At 32.9% G+C, this 22,220-nt stretch overlaps 1 protein-coding gene across 12 annotated transcripts in view; it reads left to right on the plus strand.

The window, feature by feature from the left end:
• CSNK1G3 (casein kinase 1 gamma 3) overlaps positions 1–22,220 on the plus strand; it is a 105,737-nt gene that overhangs the window by 65,231 nt on the left and 18,286 nt on the right. For 6 of the 12 annotated variants that reach the window (XM_025388493.1, XM_025388499.1, XM_025388498.1 and 3 more), the window contains 4 exons: positions 11,237–11,322; positions 11,588–11,672; positions 13,910–14,055; positions 14,812–14,907. In XM_025388493.1, coding sequence (XP_025244278.1) covers positions 11,237–11,322; positions 11,588–11,672; positions 13,910–14,055; positions 14,812–14,907 — 413 coding nt within the window. Of the gene's footprint in view, positions 1–11,236; positions 11,323–11,587; positions 11,673–13,906; positions 14,056–14,811; positions 14,908–18,596; positions 18,693–22,220 lie in introns of all 12 variants that reach the window. The other 6 variants (XM_025388495.1, XM_025388497.1, XM_025388502.1 and 3 more) reach the window with 3 other exon arrangements.

A 22,220-nucleotide genomic window follows, 5' to 3' on the forward strand; every position in this document is an offset into this window, starting at 1 on the left:
GCAGTTTCTTTTCTGCAGCCCCATAATCAGTCCTTTTCTCCAAGAAGTTCTGAATCCTTTTATTGGATAATGGTATTTAGAAACCAAGATTTGGCCACTGGATATGCTCATTACTGTGGTATGTTGTTAACTGCCAGGCCCTTTCTGCAGCAGAACTAGGAAATGTTCGTGCGTGTATGTATATACATACACACATAGAAATATGCCTATATATGTGTGTGTGTGACACACATACATTAATATCTGTTAAAAATTTTGAGTTTACACTGATACACTTTTAATTTCAGTCTGTCAGTACAAAATAGTATTTCCTTTTTCTATATTTGTAATTCCCATCCCTTTTCCATATTTGTATCTTTTTTTTTAACCAACAGTGAGAAATCTGGCTATCACTACTCATAATATATTTACTTGTTTTTAAAAGCTGAGGATACTCAGAAAGTAGTTTCAGATTGCCAAGTGATACCACTTTATATAGCAAGTCTAATAGAATTATAGCATTTGTAATTCTTATTTTATTGAAGAGTTTTTATTTGAAGTAAAATTTACATTGGGTAAAGTATACAACATTTGATTATATAAATTTGTGAGTATTAATGAATGTGCACACTATGTAATCCACAGCACTATCGAGATTTAGAACACTTTCATTATCCTATAGACTTCATTTTACCCATCTTAGTCATTCCCCTCCTTTTCTAGAGCAATCACCTATCTGATTTGTATCACAACAGTTGAGTTTTGCTGATTCTATTACTTCATGTAAATAGAATCATCCAACTTATTTTGGTTGGTATAATGTCTTTAAGATTCTTCTATGTTTTTGCAAATATCAGTAGTTTATTCTTTTTTTTTTTTTTTTTTTTTTTGAGACGGAGTCTCGCTGTGTCACCCAGGCTGGAGTGCAGTGGCTGGATCTCAGCTCACTGCAAGCTCCGCCTCCCGGGTTTACGCCATTCTCCTGCCTCAGCCTCCGAGTAGCTGGGACTACAGGCGCCCGCCACCACGCCCGGCTAGTTTTTTGTATTTTTTTTAGTAGAGACGGGGTTTCACCATGTTAGCCAGGATGGTCTCGATCTCCTGACCTCGTGATCCACCCGCCTCGGCCTCCCAAAGTGCTGGGATTACAGGGTTGAGCCACCGCGCCCGGCCAAGAATTTGTTTGTTTCATATTCTTGACAACGTTTAGAGTTTTTCAGTCTTTTTCATTGTAGCTATTCTGGTGGCCAGGGGGTGGTCTTTTAATTCCTTGTGATTATTGTTTCTGAGATCTGTTTCATGTATTTATTGGCTATTTGTATATCTTCTTTTGAGAAGTGTGTGTCATTTCATTGTTAATTTATAGAGTTCTTTATATATTCTGGGTATGATTATTTTGTCATATATATGCATTGTGAATAATTTCTTCCAGTCTGGGCTTGCTCCTATTCATTTTCTTAATGGTATCTTTTGATGAGCAGAACTGTTAAGTATTTATGAAGTCTAGTTTATCCATTTTTTTGTTTATGGTTATTGCCTTTTGAATTCTAACAAATCTTTACCTTCATGTGATAAAGTAAACAAATCTTTACCTTCATTACATTTTATGCTTTCTTCTAGAAGCTTTATAGTTTTAGCTTTTTATATCTGTGATCCATCAGAATTGATTTTTTATATCGTGTGAGATAGGGGATGCGGTTCTTTCTATGATATATTCTTTCCTATTGAATTACTTTTGTTTCTTAAAAAGTCACTTCTAGATTATATTGGCCACATTCAGTATTCATATCAGAGAAAGTACAAACTTAATTATCTGCTTTTAGATATTGTTCTGCTTTCAGTTACTGTTAAACATCTCACAACAGATAGACAGAAATGTGAACCAATCAATATATATCCATCACTGCTGCTCAAAAGTACCTTCAGATATGCTATCACAGATTTGGACAGGATCTTGGAAGTCGTCTAATCCAACTTTCAGATCCCGATCTTAGCTTTTTCTCTAACCATTCTCCTCAGCCTTAGCTACTCTATAGAGCATGTCCCTGCTCTGTCTCTCAATCAATCTCAATAGGATGTGACATCTTTCCTGACAGCTGACCTGACTGTAGGCTTATGGTATTTTTTGTTTTCAGACATCTGAAATGCCTGAGAAATGTAAATTTACTGTTTTTTTTTTTTTTTTTTTTTTTTTAAGAAAAGTTTCAAATATTTAAAATTTAAAAACACGAGTTTTATTCAGTTAATATGTTCAGGGAGTAGCTTTCAATAGCTGACTTTCCTGATAGATTTAAAAATATGATTGGGTAGCTTTACAACTTTTGGGATTGTGACTTCTATTAAAACCAGGCACACTTTATTTACATGTGCAGTGACTGTGAGAAATTTTCATTTTACGGGAGTTGTTAGCAGACTGTAACAACTAACAAAGGTTCACCACTATTTTATTGTGAGACATGAAGTCACAACTTCCTTAGGGCCTAATGTTCCTTATCTGAACAATGGTAAATGTAACAGCATTCTATTTGTAGAAATGGCAAAGTGAGTGTGATTTGTTTGTCATTGTTAGGAAAAGTCATCAGTACCTGGGAAATGAGATTTAACTATTATAATAATCTCTCTTTACTCCTCTTTCAGGAATAAAACAAAAATTTATTTATTTAGCAAACAATGAATGTTTAATGTTTACTTTTCCCCATTTATAAACACCCTCAGTTTTCATGTAAAACTCAGGAGTAGGTGGGTAATATTAACAGATAAAAAATTTTGTGTCTAAAATTACATGAATTCCTATTTAAAAATTAAGAGTAAGCTAAGGTAATACGAATTTGGATGCTGAGGAATTAAAACATTTGGTAAATTGTGATGCCTTTGGACATGGAATACATAGTGGTGTTTTAAGTTTAGAGTACTTGGTTTTGTGAGGAGTCAGGAAGAGATAAAGAAGGAAAAGGAGCAGAGAAAACATGACTTTTTAATGTGATTTTAATTTGTGCATATCTTATTTCTGCCCTCCCTGCTTTGCCTGGATCTTGGTGATTACTTTTAAAGCCTTATTCATTCACCCATCTTTCCATCCATTCATTCATTCTTAGGCACTCAAGGACTTCTTGCTCACATGAACTTTTCAAAATAGAGAGTTTGGTCAAAGGAACATTATATGGGTTTGTAAGTATTTTTCCTTTTTGGAGACTGACACTATCTTAGACTTAAAAAGGAAAAAGATGTTCCTAATACAATAATATAGAAGAATAGTGTAAAATCACATAATAGGAATTAACATTTTATTCTTGTAGTATCTGTTGATCTTAACTAGGTGATTTATGTTCAGAAGGCAGACATTGCAGTTCACATTTATACCTTTCTTATATCTGCTTAAGTCTCTGTCCAAGATGCAGTCTTGATAATGCTTTGTGTTACAGATGTGGATTTCCATGATGTCCTTGCATGAAAACTTTCTTTAGTGTTGTCATATTGAACTATTTTTGTGTTACATCTGATCATGTGTCTACTTTTTAATATCTTTTTAAAGACTTTTGTCAGCTGCCTTGAACCTCATAATCTTCCTTTGGATGACTGTTTTTCCCTTTTATGTCTTCTCTTGTTGAAGTCATTTGATATTAAGTAAATAATGTCTATTTCTCTTTGATGAGTAGTCTTGAGATAAAAATCAAGTCTTTTATTTTTAAATTTTTATTTATTATTCAAGAATAAAAAAACTAGCATTTGAGGGATAAGTTGGGAGTTGCTTCATAAGTGTTAGTAAAAACCTGTGTTCGTAGAAGAATGATGTTTCAAGCTTCTAAGTGGTAAGTTCTCTGAATAGGAGAGAAGGAACCACATAATTACGGTGTTCCAAAAATGCCTTCTTTCTGTGCTGTCATTCTGTGGTGTGATTAATATAATTTAATTTCTGGGTTAATTGTCTCAATTTCTGAGGCCTGTTCTTTAAGCTGCTCACACAGCTTTTCTGCAGTTTAAAAACATGTATTTACATTTTGTAATTATATTTTAACAGTTTAAAATGTATTGTATAATTTCTTGTTAGAGTATAATGAACATAATTGATATTTTCTTGATGTTTCAGGGTATAGTTTTTTAATATGATTGCTATTATATAGCAATATTCTCAAGATCAGTTGGAGAAGGTTAGGATGGATATCTGTATTTAAATAAATTTGGAGACAATTTTATTTATACTTTTTTTTGTTGTTGTTGTTGAGATGGAGTCTTGCTCTGTCACCCAGGCTGGAGTGCAGTGGCGCGATCTCTGCTCACTGCAAGTTGCGCCACTTCCCAGGGTAACGCCATTCTCCTGCCTCAGCCTCCCTAGAAGCTGGGACTACAGGCGCCCGCCACCACACCCGGCTAATTTTTTTGTATTTTTAGTAGAGACAGCGGTTTCACCGTGTTCGCCAGGATGGTCTCGATCTCCTGACCTCGTGATCCGCCCGCCTCGGACTCCCAAAGTGCTGGGATTACAGGCATGAGCCACCGCGCCCGGCCTTATTTATACTTTTTAATAGATTCTCTCTCTCTCTCTGTTTTTTTTTTTTGACTTTCACCTGTGTTTTCCCTTAATTTTTGATATTGTATGTAGTATAGCTACTGCTGGCAATACTTTGCTTTTCTCTACCTTTGGTTTACTTCTTTTGACCTTGTCACCAAACTTACTAGAATTATGTCTAAATTAAGAGAACTAGATTTCAGAAGAACTTTAGGAATTAAGTGAATGCATGTACTGGGTTCAGTTGCACAGAAAACTTTTATTTCTAAGTTTTGTTTATATTACTAGATTCGGTGTTTAGTGAACTGTTGCTGTGTATTGTCTTGCATGATTGTGTTTTGTTCTTTTCCTTTTTAGGTTTGTGTTCTCCCTCTTTTTTTTTTTTTTTTTCAAAATACTTGTTATATAATTTTGAAAACAGAGCTCAATGAATCTTGAGGAAGATGTATTTTTGTTTTTTTTTTTTAGGGTAGTGCCAACTAAAGTAACTTTTAATATTTAAGAAGGAAATATGAAGTGAACCTTTTACTTCCTTGTAGTAGATAATGTGTATCTTTTTTTTTTTACTTATAAGAAATGATTTAAACTTTCTTCAGGGAGAATTTTTGTTGTTTGAGCTGTCTTTTTTATCTTCTCATGTCCCTACTTAGCTTAGCCAACATGTCTTTTGGCCTCATTGTTTTTCATTATGTTAGAAAATGCAGTAGTAAGTTTATTTTTGCAAATATATGCATGTGTCATAGAAAATTTCCTGTTTCTATGTGAAGCGTTGATAAATTTGAGTTAACGAAATAGGGAATATTCTTCTGTTGAAAATTGAATTGAAATTTCAATTGAAATGGAAACAGTGCTAGGCAAGTGAGTAATGAAATCAGATTTAAAAAAAGAAAAGTAAATAATGTTGAGATATTAAGGGTAGAATTTTTAAATAGAAAAGCATTGCAGAAGGTTTCCAGTCAACATTTGATTAAGTGATGAAATGCTTTCCAAAATGAAAGAAATGTAGACAACTGGGCTGAAATCTTGCCCTTCACTTATTAGGTACCTAGTTTTGAAGTAGTGAGCTTTACTTTCCTTATTTGGGATTACAAATAACTGTTTTCAGTGTAGCTGTAATTTTGAAAGATAGTGTATATAAAGCATGGACACGGACTCTTAATACGTGTTGATTATTTTGTATGGTACATATATTCCTGAAGAGGAAAATTTTAATTGACTGTGTACCTTTTTAAATTGGTTTCAAGACCTTTTTAAAAGAATCTTTAATGAAACCTATTTTAAAGAAAAATAATGACTTTCTGGTTTCTTCAGGTGCTCATGGCAAGAGTTCTTATAATGATTCTTGGCCTTGTGGAAAAACATTCGTTTTCAAACAGGCCTTTGTAGTTAAGTGCTTTAAAAAATATGAACAGGGTTTAATAAGGGCCAGATTACTGTTGGGAGATTTTTTTCATGTAAAAGAACTACTAAAGACCCTAGGGGGTGTTCTTGAGTTACTGTGTTTCAAAAAGAAAGCCTTCCTGTGATTTCTATAACTTACTACATGGTAATATTTATTTCCAGATATGTCATTTGGTGAAAGAACACAAAGAGAGGAATTATGAGGGTAAAGAGCATTTCAGACTTTCAGTAATAGATTTATTTTACTAGCTAATATTTATGGCTTGAATTTTGAAATGCTTTGTGGGTTATGAGACTAATACTGTTCTCTGATAGAACCATGTAGGCGAGATCACCTTATGACCATGGCTTATTAGCACTATGTGACTAAAGCTCCTCTTGGATAGAATTCAAAGAGGACTTGCCTTTTATATTGAGTTTCTCTCCTTAACAAAGTCTTACTGTAGGGCTCAGCATACTTTTACTTGTACTGTATTTTAAGTTTCTTAAACTATATGCATATAATATATGTCTTGCATATACACTGATAAATGTATCCCTACTGTACTGTATTTTAAGTTCTTTAAACTATATGCATATATAGTATATATATTATATGCATATAATATATGTCTTGCATATACATTGATAAATGTATCCCTACATATTTCGTGTTTTTTGATGCTGTTGTAAAGGTATTGGTTTTAAAATTCAATTTTCACTTACTCGTTGTGAGTATAGAAATCCAGTTGATTTTTATTTTTATTTTGTAGAGACAGGGTCTTGCTCTGTTGCCCAGGCTGGAATGCAATGGTGCAACCATGGCTCCCTGCAGCCTCATCCTCCTAGGCTCAAGAAATCCTCCCACCTCAGCCGCCCTAGTAGCTGGGACTGTAGGTGCATGCCAACACACCCAGTCACCAGCTAATTAAAAAAAATTTTTTTTCGTAAAGTTGGGGTTTCTCTGTGTTGCTCAAGCTAGTGTTGAACTCCTGGTCTCAGGCTATCCTCCTGCCTCGACCTCCCCAAAGTGCTGAAATTACAGGTGTGAGCCACCGAGCCTGGCCCCAGTTGATTTTTATATATTAACCTTATATCCTGTAACCTTGCTAAAACTCACCTACTAGTTGTAATAGACCTTTTGTAGATTATTTAGGTTTTTCTACATATACAATCCCGTTGTCTGCAGAGAGCAATAGTTTTATTTCTTCATTTCCAATCTGAATATCTGTTAATTTTGTTTTCTTTGCTTCTTTGTACTGGCAAGAACTTCCAGTACAATACTGAATAGAAAGGGTAAGAGTGGATATCTTTGTTCGTTCCCGATCTTAGGAGTGACTTTTATCATTTAAGAATTATGTTAGTTGACATTTTTCATAGTTGTTGTCAGGATGAAGTTGCCCTGTAGTTCCTAGTTTGCTGAGAGTTTTTAAAAATCATTAATACATGTTGAATTTTGGTCAAGTGCTTTTTCTGTATCTGAGATGATGACATGATTTATATTTTATTCTATTAATTTGGTGAATTATATTGATTGATTTTTAAAAGTTAAACCAAACCTACATTCCTAGGATGAGCCTTACTTAGTCATGAGGTATTATCTTTTTAAGGATTTCGTGTCTGTGTTTATGAGGAATATTTCTTGTAGTTTCCTTTAATTGTAATGTCTTTATCTGTTGTTGGTAACAGGGTAATGCAGTGAGTTGGGAACTCTTCTAATCCCGAGTTGGTGTAGAATTGGTATTATTCTTGAACTGTTTAATAGGATTCAGTAGCGATACTATCTGGATTGTATTTTGGGAAGTTTTTAAATAATAAATTTAATTTCTTTAATTGATGCAGAGCTATTTACATTTTCTTCTTGAGGCAGTTTTAGTTATTAGTAGCTTTCAAAATATTTGTCCATTTCATATAAGTTGTTTAACTTATTGTATTGTTTCGCAGTACCCTTTTATCATTCTTTTTTTTTTTTTTTTTTTTTTTTTTTTTTTTTTTTTTTTTTTTTTTTGAGACGGAGTCTCGCTGTGTCGCCCAGGCTGGAGTGCAGTGGCCGGATCTCAGCTCACTGCAAGCTCCGCCTCCCGGGTTTTTTACGCCATTCTCCTGCCTCAGCCTCCCGAGTAGCCGGGACTACAGGCGCCTGCCACCTCGCCCGGCTAGTTTTTCGTATTTTTTAGTAGAGACGGGGTATCTGTGGAATCTGTTCTGATGCCTCCTCTGTTTCTTCTGTTATTGGTAATTTGTGTTTCTTTCTTTTAGCCTGCTAAGAAGATTAATGATTTTATTGAGCTTTTGTTTTCATCGGTTTTCATTACTGATTGTCCATTGGTCATTCTCTGGTCATTGATTTCCTCATTTGTCATTATTTTGTCTTTCTGTTTATTTGGGGTGGTATTGATATGAAGGCAGATAAAGATAAGTTGGTCAGAATACAGAGTCTGAAATAGACTTATACATAGATGGTTGATTGAATTTTGAGAATGGTGCAAAAGCAACTTGAGGGGAAAGGATAGTTTTGCCGAGAAGCTATACGAGAGTAGCTAGATATCAATTTGAAAAAAATAAATCTAAATCCTTACTCCACACGAAAAACAAAAAAAAAATTACTTCAAAATGAATAATGGGTTAAAATGTAGGAACCATAACTATAAAATTTCTAGAAGAAAAAACAGGAGAAGATCTTTGTGGTCCTGTGAGTAGAGATTTCCTAGATTGGACATCAAAAAGTATAAAAAATAAGAGGAAAAAACCCTGATAAATTGGACTTCATCAAAATGTAAAATTTCTTTTAAACCTACTTTTAAGGAAACAAAAAAATAGCAAACTGTTTTCTTGAAGGGAAAAGGCATTGGCAAAACATATCTGAAAATAACTTGTATCCAGAATATACAAGGAGCTATTACAACTGTTTAATAAGACAACCCAATTTATTAAATGGGCAAACGCATGAAATAAAGTTCAACTTTAGTCACCAGTGAAATGCAAGTTCAGTCAGTTAATCCATACTTTGAAGTTTGCTTTTCTGAAAGGATTTATTACTGCTTATACTTCATAGCCACTAGCATGGCTAAAATTTAGAAGACCATACTAAAGGTTGGACAGGTTATGAAACAACTGAAACTCTCATACATTGCTGGTAGAAATGTGAAATGACACAATCCCTTTGGAAAACGGTATAGAAGGTTTTTATAAAGTTAAACCTATACTTACAACATCATGTTGCAATCCGCTTTCTAGATATTAACCCAACATAAATGAAAACGTATGTCAACATAGACTAGTACAAGAAGAATGTTCGTAACAGCTTTATTCACAATAGCCCCGAACTGGAACCTACTCAAATGTCCGTCAACAGATGAATAAACACATTTTAATGTACTACTCAGCATTAAAAAGTAATGAGGTATAATTGTACATAACAACATGGATAAATCCTGAAAACTTAGTAGGTGAAAGAATTTGGACACAAATCTATACTGTATGATTCCATTCATGTGCACCTGTCTAATCTGTAGTGATAAAGGCAGATAAGTGGTTGCCTGAGGCTAATGGTATTGTGGGAGTTGGAGGAGAGTAATAGGCAAGAGACTTTAGGAAACCTTTTGGAGCATTAGAAATGCCTCTTGATTGTGGTGGTAGTTATGCAGGTGTGTGTGTTGTTAAAACTTATCAAACTATACCCTTAAGACTACCAGAATCTAATGAAGTAAAGTTTTTGTTATAAAAGTTGTAACATTTTTTTTCATATTCTCATCCCCACTTTCATTAGTGGATGTAGGGACTTTAAGGCCACTACTTATTTTGGAAAATTTGCTATTTTTAATAACGTATACTTATATTTTATAACAAAAAGTGCAAGAAATAAAAAAAAAAACTCTCCATTATATCACATTTTTAGCTTGTGAAATGGCAAGTTGAAATCTTTTCTCTAGTCTTCCAGTCTCGTAGCCTTAATGACTACCAATTTTGATGTATACTTCTTCAACTTGCAGTCTGGTGGAAGTATATATATAGATTAAATAAAAGCAAACATAGTATCTTTAAATCATAACAAGTGTTATTAAAAACAAGTGTATTCATCTGTTTTCATGCTGCTGCTGCTGCTGATAAAGATATAGCTGAGACTGGGCAATTTACAAAAGAAAGAGGTTTAATGGACTTACAGTTCCACATGACTGGGGAGGCCTCACAGTCATGGCGGAAGGCAAGGAGGAGCAAGTCACATCTCATGTGGCTGGCAGCAGGCAAAGAGAGAGCTTGTGCAGGGAAACTCCTTATAAAACCATCAGGTCTCATAAGACTTATTCACTGTCACGAGAACAGCATGGGAAAAATCTGGCCCCATGATTCAGTTACCTCCCACTGCGTCCTTCTCACAACACATGGGAATTCAAGATGAGATTTGGGTGTAAACACAGCCAAACCATATCAACAAGTATAGAATGTTTACACAGTAAAAATCAGAACCTTTTCTGACCCTTCATCCTAGTTCAGATCCATACTTTCAAAAGTTTGCTTTTCTGAAAGCATTGAGTATTGCCTAAATAGTATGGTTGTTGATGTGGATACAACATCTTGCACATAAACAAACATCCTCTTATTAAAGTATTTTCTCATTGATAGTTAACAGTTTGGTATTATTTTAAAATATCGAGAAATCTTAAGTATTTAACTTCAGTGACAGAAAAATTGGAATATCATTCAGTCAACAAATATTTATAAGCATCTCCCTGAGCCTTTGTCTGTGATCTTTATTCACGTATGTGCTAAATGACATTTTTTTACAACAACTTGAAAATGACAGTTGGTCAAGCAGTATTTTTGGTGATAGTGAAGGGGTTATTAAGATTGGTATGTGTCAAACACAAGTTTTTCTTAAAATATATTAAACACAATACCCCATAATCATGTTTAATTTAATGGAGAATATTTATCATGGAAGTTTTGTGCTCATATAACTTTAGGAAATGCAGGGTTGAAAAAGTTAAACATTTTAAACTCTAGACTTCTCAGAAGTTTTAATATGTTACCTTCTGAATCTTTAAGACAGAGCTATAGTATATAGTGACTCTGATTGACCATGGAACTCTTTTCCCCTTGACCTGTACTTCCATGAATAGATATCTAAGCAGAAAAATAAATCTCTAACAGCATCTAAAAATTATAAAGGAATATTTTAAAGATGCACAATAATCTTAATGTAAAAACATTATATAGATATAATTTATCACTTATAGGTACTGTATCTGTATTTTGTATTTATATGTTGAACTTTTGAAAATTAATTTATACATAATGAAAGAACAAACTCCATTCTTCCATCCTTAACTGTTAGAGAAAAGTGAAATTTATATTTCTTTTGTATTTCAGAACAAAGTAGAAGAGATGATTTAGAAGCTTTAGGTCATATGTTCATGTACTTTCTGAGAGGCAGTCTTCCTTGGCAAGGCTTAAAGGTAATTGTTTTTGTGTTTCTTTATTGAATTTCACGAAATATGAAGATATTAAGGTCCTCTCTTCCAAGTAAACAATTTTCATATTTTAACATTTTATTTTGTAAGTAGGCATTAGGGCTCACTGTGTTGCCCAGGCTGGTCTCAAACTCCTGGGCTCAAGCATTCCTTCTGCCTTGGCCTTCCAAAGCTCTGGGATTACAGGCTACCCCAGCTAAATAATTTTTAAATTACCACAGTCTCAAGATTTTTTTTTTTTCTGTTTTAGGCTGACACATTAAAAGAGAGGTATCAGAAAATTGGAGATACAAAACGGGCTACACCAATAGAAGTATTATGTGAAAATTTTCCAGGTAATGAATAATGTAAGGTTGATGCATTATATACAGAAAACAAGAAATGCTAATTTTTATTGCTTAAGTTTCTAAATTTTTTTTTATGCTTTAAAAAAAAAAAGAGCTAAAAATATGATTTAAAGGATGTCAGCATTTGATGCCGAACCCACAGGAACACTTTGTACCTTTGCTTTGCAAATGGTATTAATAGAAGAAAATCCTATCTGTTAATAGTGTTGATCAGTACCAGCTGAAGTAATATTTTCTTTAGTGATATACTTTTAATAAGTTAAAATTTTTGCTAAGAAATACCAGTTACAAAGTTTTGGTATACAGTGTTAGTCATTTGGGTCTCAATGTCAAGCTCAAAGGAGGTATATGAAGTATGATTTGGTTTAGTTTTCAAATTAAACTTACTTAAATTAAGTAAGGCCAGTAAAACCTTACTGACCTCACTAGTTTTGTGCTAATTTTTTTTTTTTTTTTTGAGACGGAGTCTCGCTCTATCGCCCAGACTGGAGTGCAGTGGCCGAATCTCACCTCACTGCAAGCTCCACCTCCCAGGTTTACGCCATTCTCCTGTCTCAGCCACCCGAGTAGCTGGGACTACAGGCGCCCGCCACCTCGCCCGGCTGGTTTTTTTTTTTTTTTTTTTTTTTTTTTAGTAAAGACGGGGTTTCACCGTGTTAGCCAGGATGGCCTCAATCTCCTGACCTCGTGATCCGCCCGTCTCGGCCTCCCAAAATGCTGGGATTACAGGCTTGAGCCACCTCTCCCAGCCTTGTGCTAATTTTTTATTGGGGAGCTGTATGCATTTATGAAAATAATTTTGCTTTCAAGTAGATTTATGGCAACTCAAGCCAACAAAAACTTAAGGTTTCTAAATCAATTAAGGAATAAGAATAACTTGTTAGTATATTAAAATAACGACTGTGATTTATTTGTGCAGCCACATTAAGTGAAAAGAGAACTAAAGTTGAAGATAAAATACTGAATTCCTATCTCACTTTAGTATTCCCTGGTTCTCCTGTATAATGCTGGCGTTATTAATGTAATAATGATATTATCATCAACATAACGAAAGTAGCTCTTTCTCAAGCTTGTTTATATTATTCATTGACAGCAAACTTTATATATTTTCCTTTCTTGCTGTAATATCTAGAAGTAGGTTTTTTAAAATATCGGTTAATAGTACTAGCAGTTTAGGTGTAGGCAGATAGGATAGTTGTCATTAAGGAAGCCTATATAAAAGTGGGAAAATGGGGTTGCCGAATTAAATTGGCCAGGTATTTAGCTAGAAAGTGGAATAGTGGGAGAGTCACCACATAAAGAAGGCCACTGCATACCACTTTTATTGCCTCATTGTGCTGGGTGTGATCTTTTTCCTACTGTCTGGGGCTGCCTGTGAATGCTAGGTGTAACTTACCATCTCTTACTGTAGTGATTTTCTGTGCCCTGTTGTGATGGTGAAATGCCCTGCTTTACTAATTGCTCACCATTTTGCCTATTGTTTTTTATATATATATATATTTGTTTTTTTGTTTTTCTTTTCCTTCTGAAAAGTATTACCCTTAAAAATACTTATATCTAATACATTTGGGAATTACAATAGCATGCAGAGATTTGTATATTGCCAAATAATTGTTAAATATCTGACTGGAAATTAAGAGAAGACTTACACTGTGCTCTTGTGTTATGTTTTTGAGATTTGTTTTAGCTTTCCTTTGTTAGCTTGATTGGTTAGAATACTGCTCAAAACCAAGGTTAGGAATTTGAATTCTCTGTTAGTTAGTTGGTATATGTCACTGATGTTAAAGGAAATCCAGCAGGCCAATACAGACGCTTTCATATAAATCAGTTCTCACCAGTATTTAAAAAAAAATTTTAAATTTGTAAACTGAATATGATGCTTTGTGATTAATCATGCATTATTAAACTGCTTATTCAACTTCTCATACTGCCAAATATTAAAAATAATCTTATAAAAATAAAAATTTTAGCTTTTCCTAATGAAATGAAGCAAAAATAGTGGTTGTTAAACTAAACCTCTCATTTTTCTTGTGTCTATATACCCTTCCTTCTTTTCCTCTTTTTTTATTTTGTTGTAATTTAACTTAGGAAAATTTAAATTGAAATATAATTTTGTAATTTTTCAAGTGTTTTTATATAATACAATGTGCTTTTAGATACTTAATTTTATTATTGAGTATTAAAGAAAAGAATAGTCCAGATAATTTTTATATTATTTCTAGAAGAAATGGCAACATATCTTCGTTATGTAAGAAGGCTAGATTTTTTTGAAAAACCAGACTATGACTACTTAAGAAAGCTTTTTACTGACTTGTTTGATCGAAAAGGATATATGTTTGATTATGAATATGACTGGATTGGTAAACAGTTGGTGAGTATTCTACATAATAAAATATTATTTATAGTATCTGTTGTCTTTTTAATAGTACAGTATCTTCAGTTGAAAAGAGTGGAGAACAAATAGTTGTTTTAAAGGATTCATTTTATTGTTTTTTAAAGGACGTTTCTGCAGGTAGCGCCATACTAGTATTCTTTGAGTTTCTCAAAAGCCCTACATCTGGATTCTTTGCATTTTAGCATGAAGAGTTACTTTTAACTTCCATCCTGATTTAGTTCTTAATAACTTTTTGTGTAATATTCTCATGATTAATTTAATACTTTAATACCTTGATGAAAATTAAAATTTGCATAAGTCTCTTCAAGTCAAAATATTGGAAATAAGCAATTTTAATAGTTTTTAAAAATTCTTCTAATTTTCTTGAAAATTTATTCTATTTATACATTTGCTTTGGAAATGAGAGGCATAAACATACACATTTTTATCATTTTGATATGAAAATGTAACCTAAAAGTGATGGCAGCATTAGAGGATCTTTTGTAGATGTAAAAATAAGTACTTTATAAAGAATTTAAATATTTTAAAAACACTTTAAAAACTAGGTATATTCTCTTTGCTTTATCTTCTTAGCTTTAACAACCTATTTTGAGAATGATGCCTTTACTTAAAGCCTTAGTTTATTTAACAGTCTTTTGTTTTTTCCTTAATTCTTTTAAGCAGATAAATAAATGATTTTAAATAAGATTTCTGAAATAGAATGTATTGATACCAATTGTTATTGTATTGTAGCCTACTCCAGTGGGTGCAGTTCAGCAAGATCCTGCTCTGTCATCAAACAGAGAAGCACATCAACACAGAGATAAGATGCAACAATCCAAAAACCAGGTTTGCTGCCCTTTAGATATGAAATATCTTCCTTTCATGATTGAAACATACACTTTTTTCTTCAATAGATAAAACATACTGAAGGATTGAAAATACATATTTTTAATAGATAAACTATTTTCTCTTAATTTTCACTGTTTATTAGTTTAATAATAGCATTAAAATGTTTAATCATAAATCCCTAATTAATGGTACAAATTAGTGTAAACTGAGCAATATTTGATATTCTGTTAGAATGGGGGTATTTGGATACCCTATTGGAATGAATTGTAATAGCACTTGATCTTTCTAACTGTAGTTTAGTTCAGTAAATTATTTATTGAATTTCTGCTATTGTAAAGCTACTATTCTACACATTATAGAAATTCAGAAGTAAAGAAGAATGTATAACCTTTAAGAATGATTTTGTCACCAGTGACTAAAAGCAGTATTGTAGCTAAGAGCTCACTCAGTTCTCTAGAATCAGGAATACATGGATATGGTTTGACCCTGGGCAAATAAGTTAATCTCTCAAAGCCTCAGTTTCCTCATCTATAAAATGGAAATAATACATGTTAATTTATAGCATACAGTAAGCTTTCATTCAATCAAAACTCTGTGTCTGCTGTTACTGTTATCATTATTATTATAATAAATACAGAAATAACTATATTTAAAAAGAGAATAAGTTATATTACATGAAGCACTAATAAAGTGCCATGGAGGAGATCATATGTGGGGCTCTATGAAGATTTTATGGAAAAGGTAGCTTTTGACACAAACCCAGAGAATGAATGGAATTTTTAAAGGGAAATGTAGAAATAAGGGCATTTTGGGGAGAGTGAATAATATAAAATATGAAGCAGAAGTTTAAAAATAGAGAATTTGAGGAATAGCAAGCGGTTCAATTTGTTTGGAGCAGAGAGTAGGTAGAGATGGATTAGAGAGGGAGTAGAGAGTCAGTCTGAGATAAGGCATAGAAGTTGATCAAGTAGAGAGTTCATGTTTCCTGGCTAGGTAAAGGAATGGAAAGCTGTTGAAATTTTGGGCAGTGTTTTAATTTCTCTCTCTCTCTCTCTCTTTCTCTTTTTTTTTTGGTAAGAAAGTTTTATTGAAGACATCTTTGACTTAAAAATTTTGCTATCACGCTGAGTTAAGGAGTGGCTAGAAATTTTCTGTTACAATCCTTTCTGGAGAAGGATAGCGTGCCATCCGTTTTTACTTTTATATTGTTTATCCCATCAAAGTTTAAGTGAAGATTAAAGATAAAAACAGGATGAAAATCAAAAGAAAGAACACCACTTGTTAAAAATCATAGCAAAATAAAATGCTACATTTTAGGGAGTGTTTAACAATATTATGCTGTAAATCATGTCCAATTTTAAAAGATTAATATTACATTTTTGACTTAGAAAAATTGGTACTATAAAGCATCTCATACATAAATTACTTCATATATATATTAAAATTAGTTGACAGCTGGAGTGCTGTGAAAAGATTCTGTATAAAGAAAGAAATGGCTCAGAAGTTGAGACTTAGTATGTGTTTTATAAACCAGAGTTAATTCCTTGAATGTACTTGGAAGAAGATTAATATGGTATTCCTAGAAATTCTCTACTTGAGCTGTTAGGTATTATAATAAGTGAAATTCCTCTATTGTTGAATTAAATTACAAATCTAATATTTTAGACTTTTAGTTTTCTACATGTTTCAGACATGTCTTGCTAACTAGATTGTAAGCTCACTGAGAGTGGGAACCATGTTTCATTTGTCCAGTCCTTGTTGCACTAAATGTAGGGTGTATATATGTGTGTGTGTGTATATATATGTATATGTATGTGTATATATGTATATGTATGTATATATGTATATATGTATATATATAATTTGTAGGCAATTCTTTAGGATAGCCTTATATATTGAATTTGGGATGTGAATATACAGATTTTCATCATGATAGAAAAGTTGTATATCTAAAAATAACTCTTCTTAAATATCTCTAGACCACTAAGCAGCTTAAGTTCTACGAGAAACCCACAGTTCACAATCCCAGAGGAAGAAAGATTATTTCAAATGACTTAAACCTCGTAATTCCCCTTGACAAATGATAAATTTAAGTTGAGGGGATCCTGAAATTGTGGGGTACCTGTAATTATTTATTTTCAGGAGAGAATGTGTAGCTCTTACTGTATTCTTAGAGAGTTCCACGACCCCAAAATATTGCTGATTGCCCTAGATATTTGTCTCAATTTTAGCATCATTTTTATTCTTTAATCTTTTCTAGACTTGACTTCATCTGATTGATTTTAACTTAAGCTACAAATCTGCTTAATTCTGGTTATGAATTTGGAGGGTTTAATGAAAAGACATTATAGAACTATCATTGTTTTGATGACATACTTTATGCCACAGAGTATGTAATTTTGCAGTGTACAATTTAGGAAGCTTAGTGCCAGAACATTTATTCATGTGTCTACTTGAATTTTACATCTCTCCCCTTAAGGTTGCTCTGGCCAACAATATGCTGGAGGGTCCCTATACTCCAATATGCTTGGCACTTTGTGGCAAGATTTTCATGACTTTGTTTGAAAAAGAAAGAAAGAAAGAAAAGAGTACTGAAGGCTTTAGAATGTATTTAATTTTGGTAAGGAGCTGGGTAGTATTACTGGAAGAGCATTAGGCTCTGAGTTGGAATTCCTCTTGTACTCCTTGCTAGGTCTGTGACTGTAGGGAAGTGCTTAATGTCTCACTGTCTTCATCAGTAAAAGGGGATGATAATATTTACCTCAAAATACGATAAAATATAAAGCAGCTAATTCAGAACCACACATGTAATAAAGCTTAAGTAGTATATTCTTCTCCCTACTTTTTATTAGTGTTGTCCACATTTTCCTGAAACAGAAGTTGACCCCTATTAAGAAACTAGTCTTAGTTTTACTGGTAGATTATGAATTTTACTGGTTTGTTATTGCCATGCAGATTTGCCAAGGGATCTAAAAACATCAAGAGTTTTCAGATTATTTCATAGACATGGATTCCTTAATTTGAACCAGATAAAAGGAGATCAAGGAAGCAAAGAGATTCATATGTATAGGATTATCACTTAGAAAAAAAAATGTTTGTTTTGTCATATTCTGATAGTATTCTGTATAGTGCTTCTCCCTTTTCAAAGAACTTTTCTGTTTTCTCATATTATTCTCACAATCAGAAATGGGGGACTAAGCAAGAGAGAAAATATTTTTAGAATCTCAGGTACAGTTATTTAAGGGCTATCATTTGTACCTTGCTAGAAATAGCTCCTCATCAGAAAACCAGTGATGACCTCTACTGTGTAAAAATATAGTGGGTGGGCTTCTAGTGTGCCCATAATTTATTTGGAGTTCTGTCTTGGTCATGGCATTTTTACCTTTCTGGTTCTTTGTTAGTTCATTTATAAAGCCAGAGGGTAGAGTCTGTGATTTCTAAGGTATTTTTACTTCTAAAATTTTATGGTTCTATTTTATTTTTATTGTTGATCATTACACAATTTGACAACTTAGCTAAAATCACTCCACATTCTGTATACAAAGATAACTGCACCGTGCTTCAGAATAGTAAGGGTATTTTAAATTTCCTTTTATACATTTGTTTTATATATTATGAGGATAAGATGTTTAACATATTGGGTTTTTCTTCTTCCATGCATGCCATATGCATTTAATAAATGGCAGTCGGCAGACCACAGGGCAGCTTGGGACTCCCAGCAGGCAAATCCCCACCATTTGAGAGCTCACCTTGCAGCAGACAGACATGGTGGCTCGGTACAGGTATTTTCTGATTTTTGCATGAGTGATTATTACCCAGATTTATACAACTAACCCTTTTTTTTGGAACTCATGGCATGATTTCATATCTTAATGGAAAATTTGTTGCTGAACTTCTCTAGCCATAATTCTATTCCTTTGTTATTTAACCAGAAAAGCCAAAATTAACATGGTCTAGAAAGACCATCAGGAATACCAAGATTTTTCCTTTGTTCATTTTTGCAACTATATGCAACAGTATTTAAGTCATACAGGAGATTAGAAAAATAAACAGTATTGTGCTTGAAATAGGTATTAAACTTGACTTTCCAATAATAAGATCAGTCTTTTTAATGCTTTAATTAATAGAACATTTTTGTATTTTTTCCCATTCATTGACTTTGCCTCCTTTAAACTTAATCAGTTAAATATCTTTTTTCATCCTTAGTACTCAGAATATACTTTCTGATTAATTGTTCAAATAAACATGACCCTAATTTTTATAATAGCATGTTTTGTTTGTACTTATAAAAAATATGAGATGGAAATTTTGATGACAAATGTTTAATACTCCCGTCAATAAATTGTGTGCCTTTTTAGATAAATTTAAAGCACTCCCTTATTTATGATTTCTTTTCACCTTTTTTATACACTTAGAGACAGCTACTTATATGTACTCAGCCCTCCATTGCCCCGTAAATTTTAATCATTTATGTATATTGTAGAAATAGGGAAAGATTGCTGCGTCTCGTATTGTCTTTTAAAACGTTAGTTTTAGGTAATCTAAAAGCTTAAAGTAAGTGAGATAACAAATGTTATCTCAGTACATTTCTATTTAGAATTTTTTTTATATTTTTATTTTTTCTTTACATATTTTCACCTGAATAATTTGCAATTTTATCAAATTTGCATTTTTCTTAATGTATATATTTAATCAACTGATTCTGTACTCTGGATTCTATTCTTTCTTGATTTGAATTCTAAAAATTAAATCTTATGAGCTCTCAAGTCTTTCTCACCATTAAATTTTAGAGGTAATTTAAATTATATAATCAAGTACTTTTGTAGACTTTTGTAGTTTATGGAATTTTCAGTAATGTGTGGTAGACTTATTTGAGTAGATCTATAAAAGTCTAGGGTGAAGGACTTAGAGGCAAGGGTATCTAAATTGTAAAAATTTTTATGACCTCAATTCATATAGTTAGAAAAGCTAACCAAGCAAATTATATTCTATTTGCATAACACAAACTATATTTTGTACATATCTATATATGTTCATATGTTTTTAAGTTTGTGTGTATGTGTGCAAGTGTTTTGCTCAGTGCAACAATTAAGGCACTATTAGAAAATTGTCCTACCATTTCTGTACCATTACCAGATTTATTTTCTTAGCCTCTTCTTACTTGTATGTGATTCCCTGAGGTGGCTCAAAGGGTCAATGAATTTCATTATTCACTCATTATTTCACTACTTCATGTTTATTGTTTCACATGTTTTCACAGAGGTGTTTGAACATTGCTCATTTCTCATTATTTCTAAGAGTTTTCAGCCTACTGAGACTACATTGGACTTCATCCTAATGTTCAATAAGTGATCAACTTAATAGATTTCTAGTAATACATAAATACATAGGTAAAACAAAGAATAGTATTTTCATTGACTTCATGTATTTTATAATATTAACTGACACATGATATGATGGACTAATATGACAGCCTAAGTAGGATCATGCCTGAATCCTTCCCACTCCAAAATAAAGACTGAATTCATTTATAATTTATGTCCTGTACACTTTCAAAATTATTTGAAAATTTATGGTATGATCCTTGTGTAATTGGACTAATGAAATTATAAATTAAAACATAATAAGACCAAAGAAAAGTACCTGAAATTTGAACTAATATTATTATAATTGAATACTATGTTTGATTCTAAATGAAGGCAGAAAGGGAAACAATATGTTCTATTAATATTACTCTCGTTGTCTGATGGAGGAGAAATAGAGAAAAAAACTTTTTAGTAATACAAAAGTATGAGAAGAATTTGCCTTGGGCTTCTTTGTGCAATGATCATTAAATCACCTGTTGAACAAACTTTCAAGCATTGGCTTTGTAGGAGAGGCAAAGACTTTATATGGCAATTGAATTATTCATAACAAACATACTAAGAGTATATCATCAGATAGATATTTTAGGAAAGACATTTCCATAATTAATAGGTAGCTGTCTGGTGTTGAAATGTGATACAGATTTAAGATATCCAGAAACAGAATCAACAGTTACTTAAAATGAGCCTTGGTAAAACTATGGCTTTCACTCCTCATCAGTGCAGTCTTTTCCTTGGAACTGATCTTTGCTGTCAGTGCAGCACTGAAAATCATTCCAAGCTGTTTAGAGTTGACATATAAGATGAAATCTCTTGCCATTTTTGACCTATGGAAAAATCCTCAGATATTTATTTCATATGTACTTTTAGTGGAAATTACCAGCAGAGTCTACATTTGAACTCCCCACCTTTCCAGAATTACTGTATAGCAGACCAGACATAGAGTTACCAAGTTGATGATGTTGCAGTTAAGATCCCAAGCTCTGCAGTCAGATTTGAGTTCAAATTCTGTGCCAAGTTTATTTATTAGTAAATGAGGATTTTAACAATTCCTCTACCTTATGGTTTTGTTGTGAAAATTTTAAAGAGTAATTAGCATAGAGCTTGAGGCTTAGGAAATGTTAGATAAGTAGAATCTGTTGTTTTTGCAAATTAAGAAACTTGAGTAGTAGTTTTATTTTATTGATCTCTGGGAAGTGAAGTATTAGAGGTATAGTCAAAAGAAAGCATTGATGAATGGGATTTTTCTAATTTTATCTCTTTAGTTCAATCATATTAAGTCAGTAGCTAAAAAGACACAGCTGTACATTCGATAAACTTTTTCCATTCACGAGAATAAGAATAATATTCAAATATCTAAAAACTTTATTTTGTATCGGCCTGTGTTCTGGAAAACCCCTAGGGGAATCAAGTGTGCCCCTCTTGGTTCTCTCTTAGAATCATTGGTAATAATAAATATGGCTGAGAAACTCAGACTTAACCACATTCAGTGTCTTGGCCATTCATTACTCAGCAAATAGCTAAGTGTTCGTTATATGCTAGGCTCTTCTAGGTTTTTTTGAATGAAAAGAAGTGTATAAAGACATGGTGCCCGTGTCCATAAAGAAGTCAGTGGAGAAGGCTGATGAACACGCAGGGTGATACGTGGAGATAGCACAGGGTACTAGGAGAATTGATAGGAAAAGCACCTAACCTGGATGAGTCAAGACTTTCTGGGGAAAGTGACATCTAAACTGAGACATAAAGAATCAGTGGGAGTTAATCAACTGAAGAAGATAGAAGGGGTCAAGAGAGGAGTATACCAGGCAGTGAAGACAGTATGAATAAGGTTGTGGCGAGAGAGACATATTGAGAAGCTGATTTAGTCAAGCTGGTGTGTGTTGAGAAATGAGACTGAGAAGGTATGCTGGAGGTAAATCACAAAGGATCTACCGGGTCTTGTTACTA

The sequence above is a fragment of the Theropithecus gelada genome, chromosome 6 (assembly GCF_003255815.1).
Source record: "Theropithecus gelada isolate Dixy chromosome 6, Tgel_1.0, whole genome shotgun sequence".
In the NCBI taxonomy this organism is placed as follows: domain Eukaryota; kingdom Metazoa; phylum Chordata; class Mammalia; order Primates; family Cercopithecidae; genus Theropithecus; species Theropithecus gelada.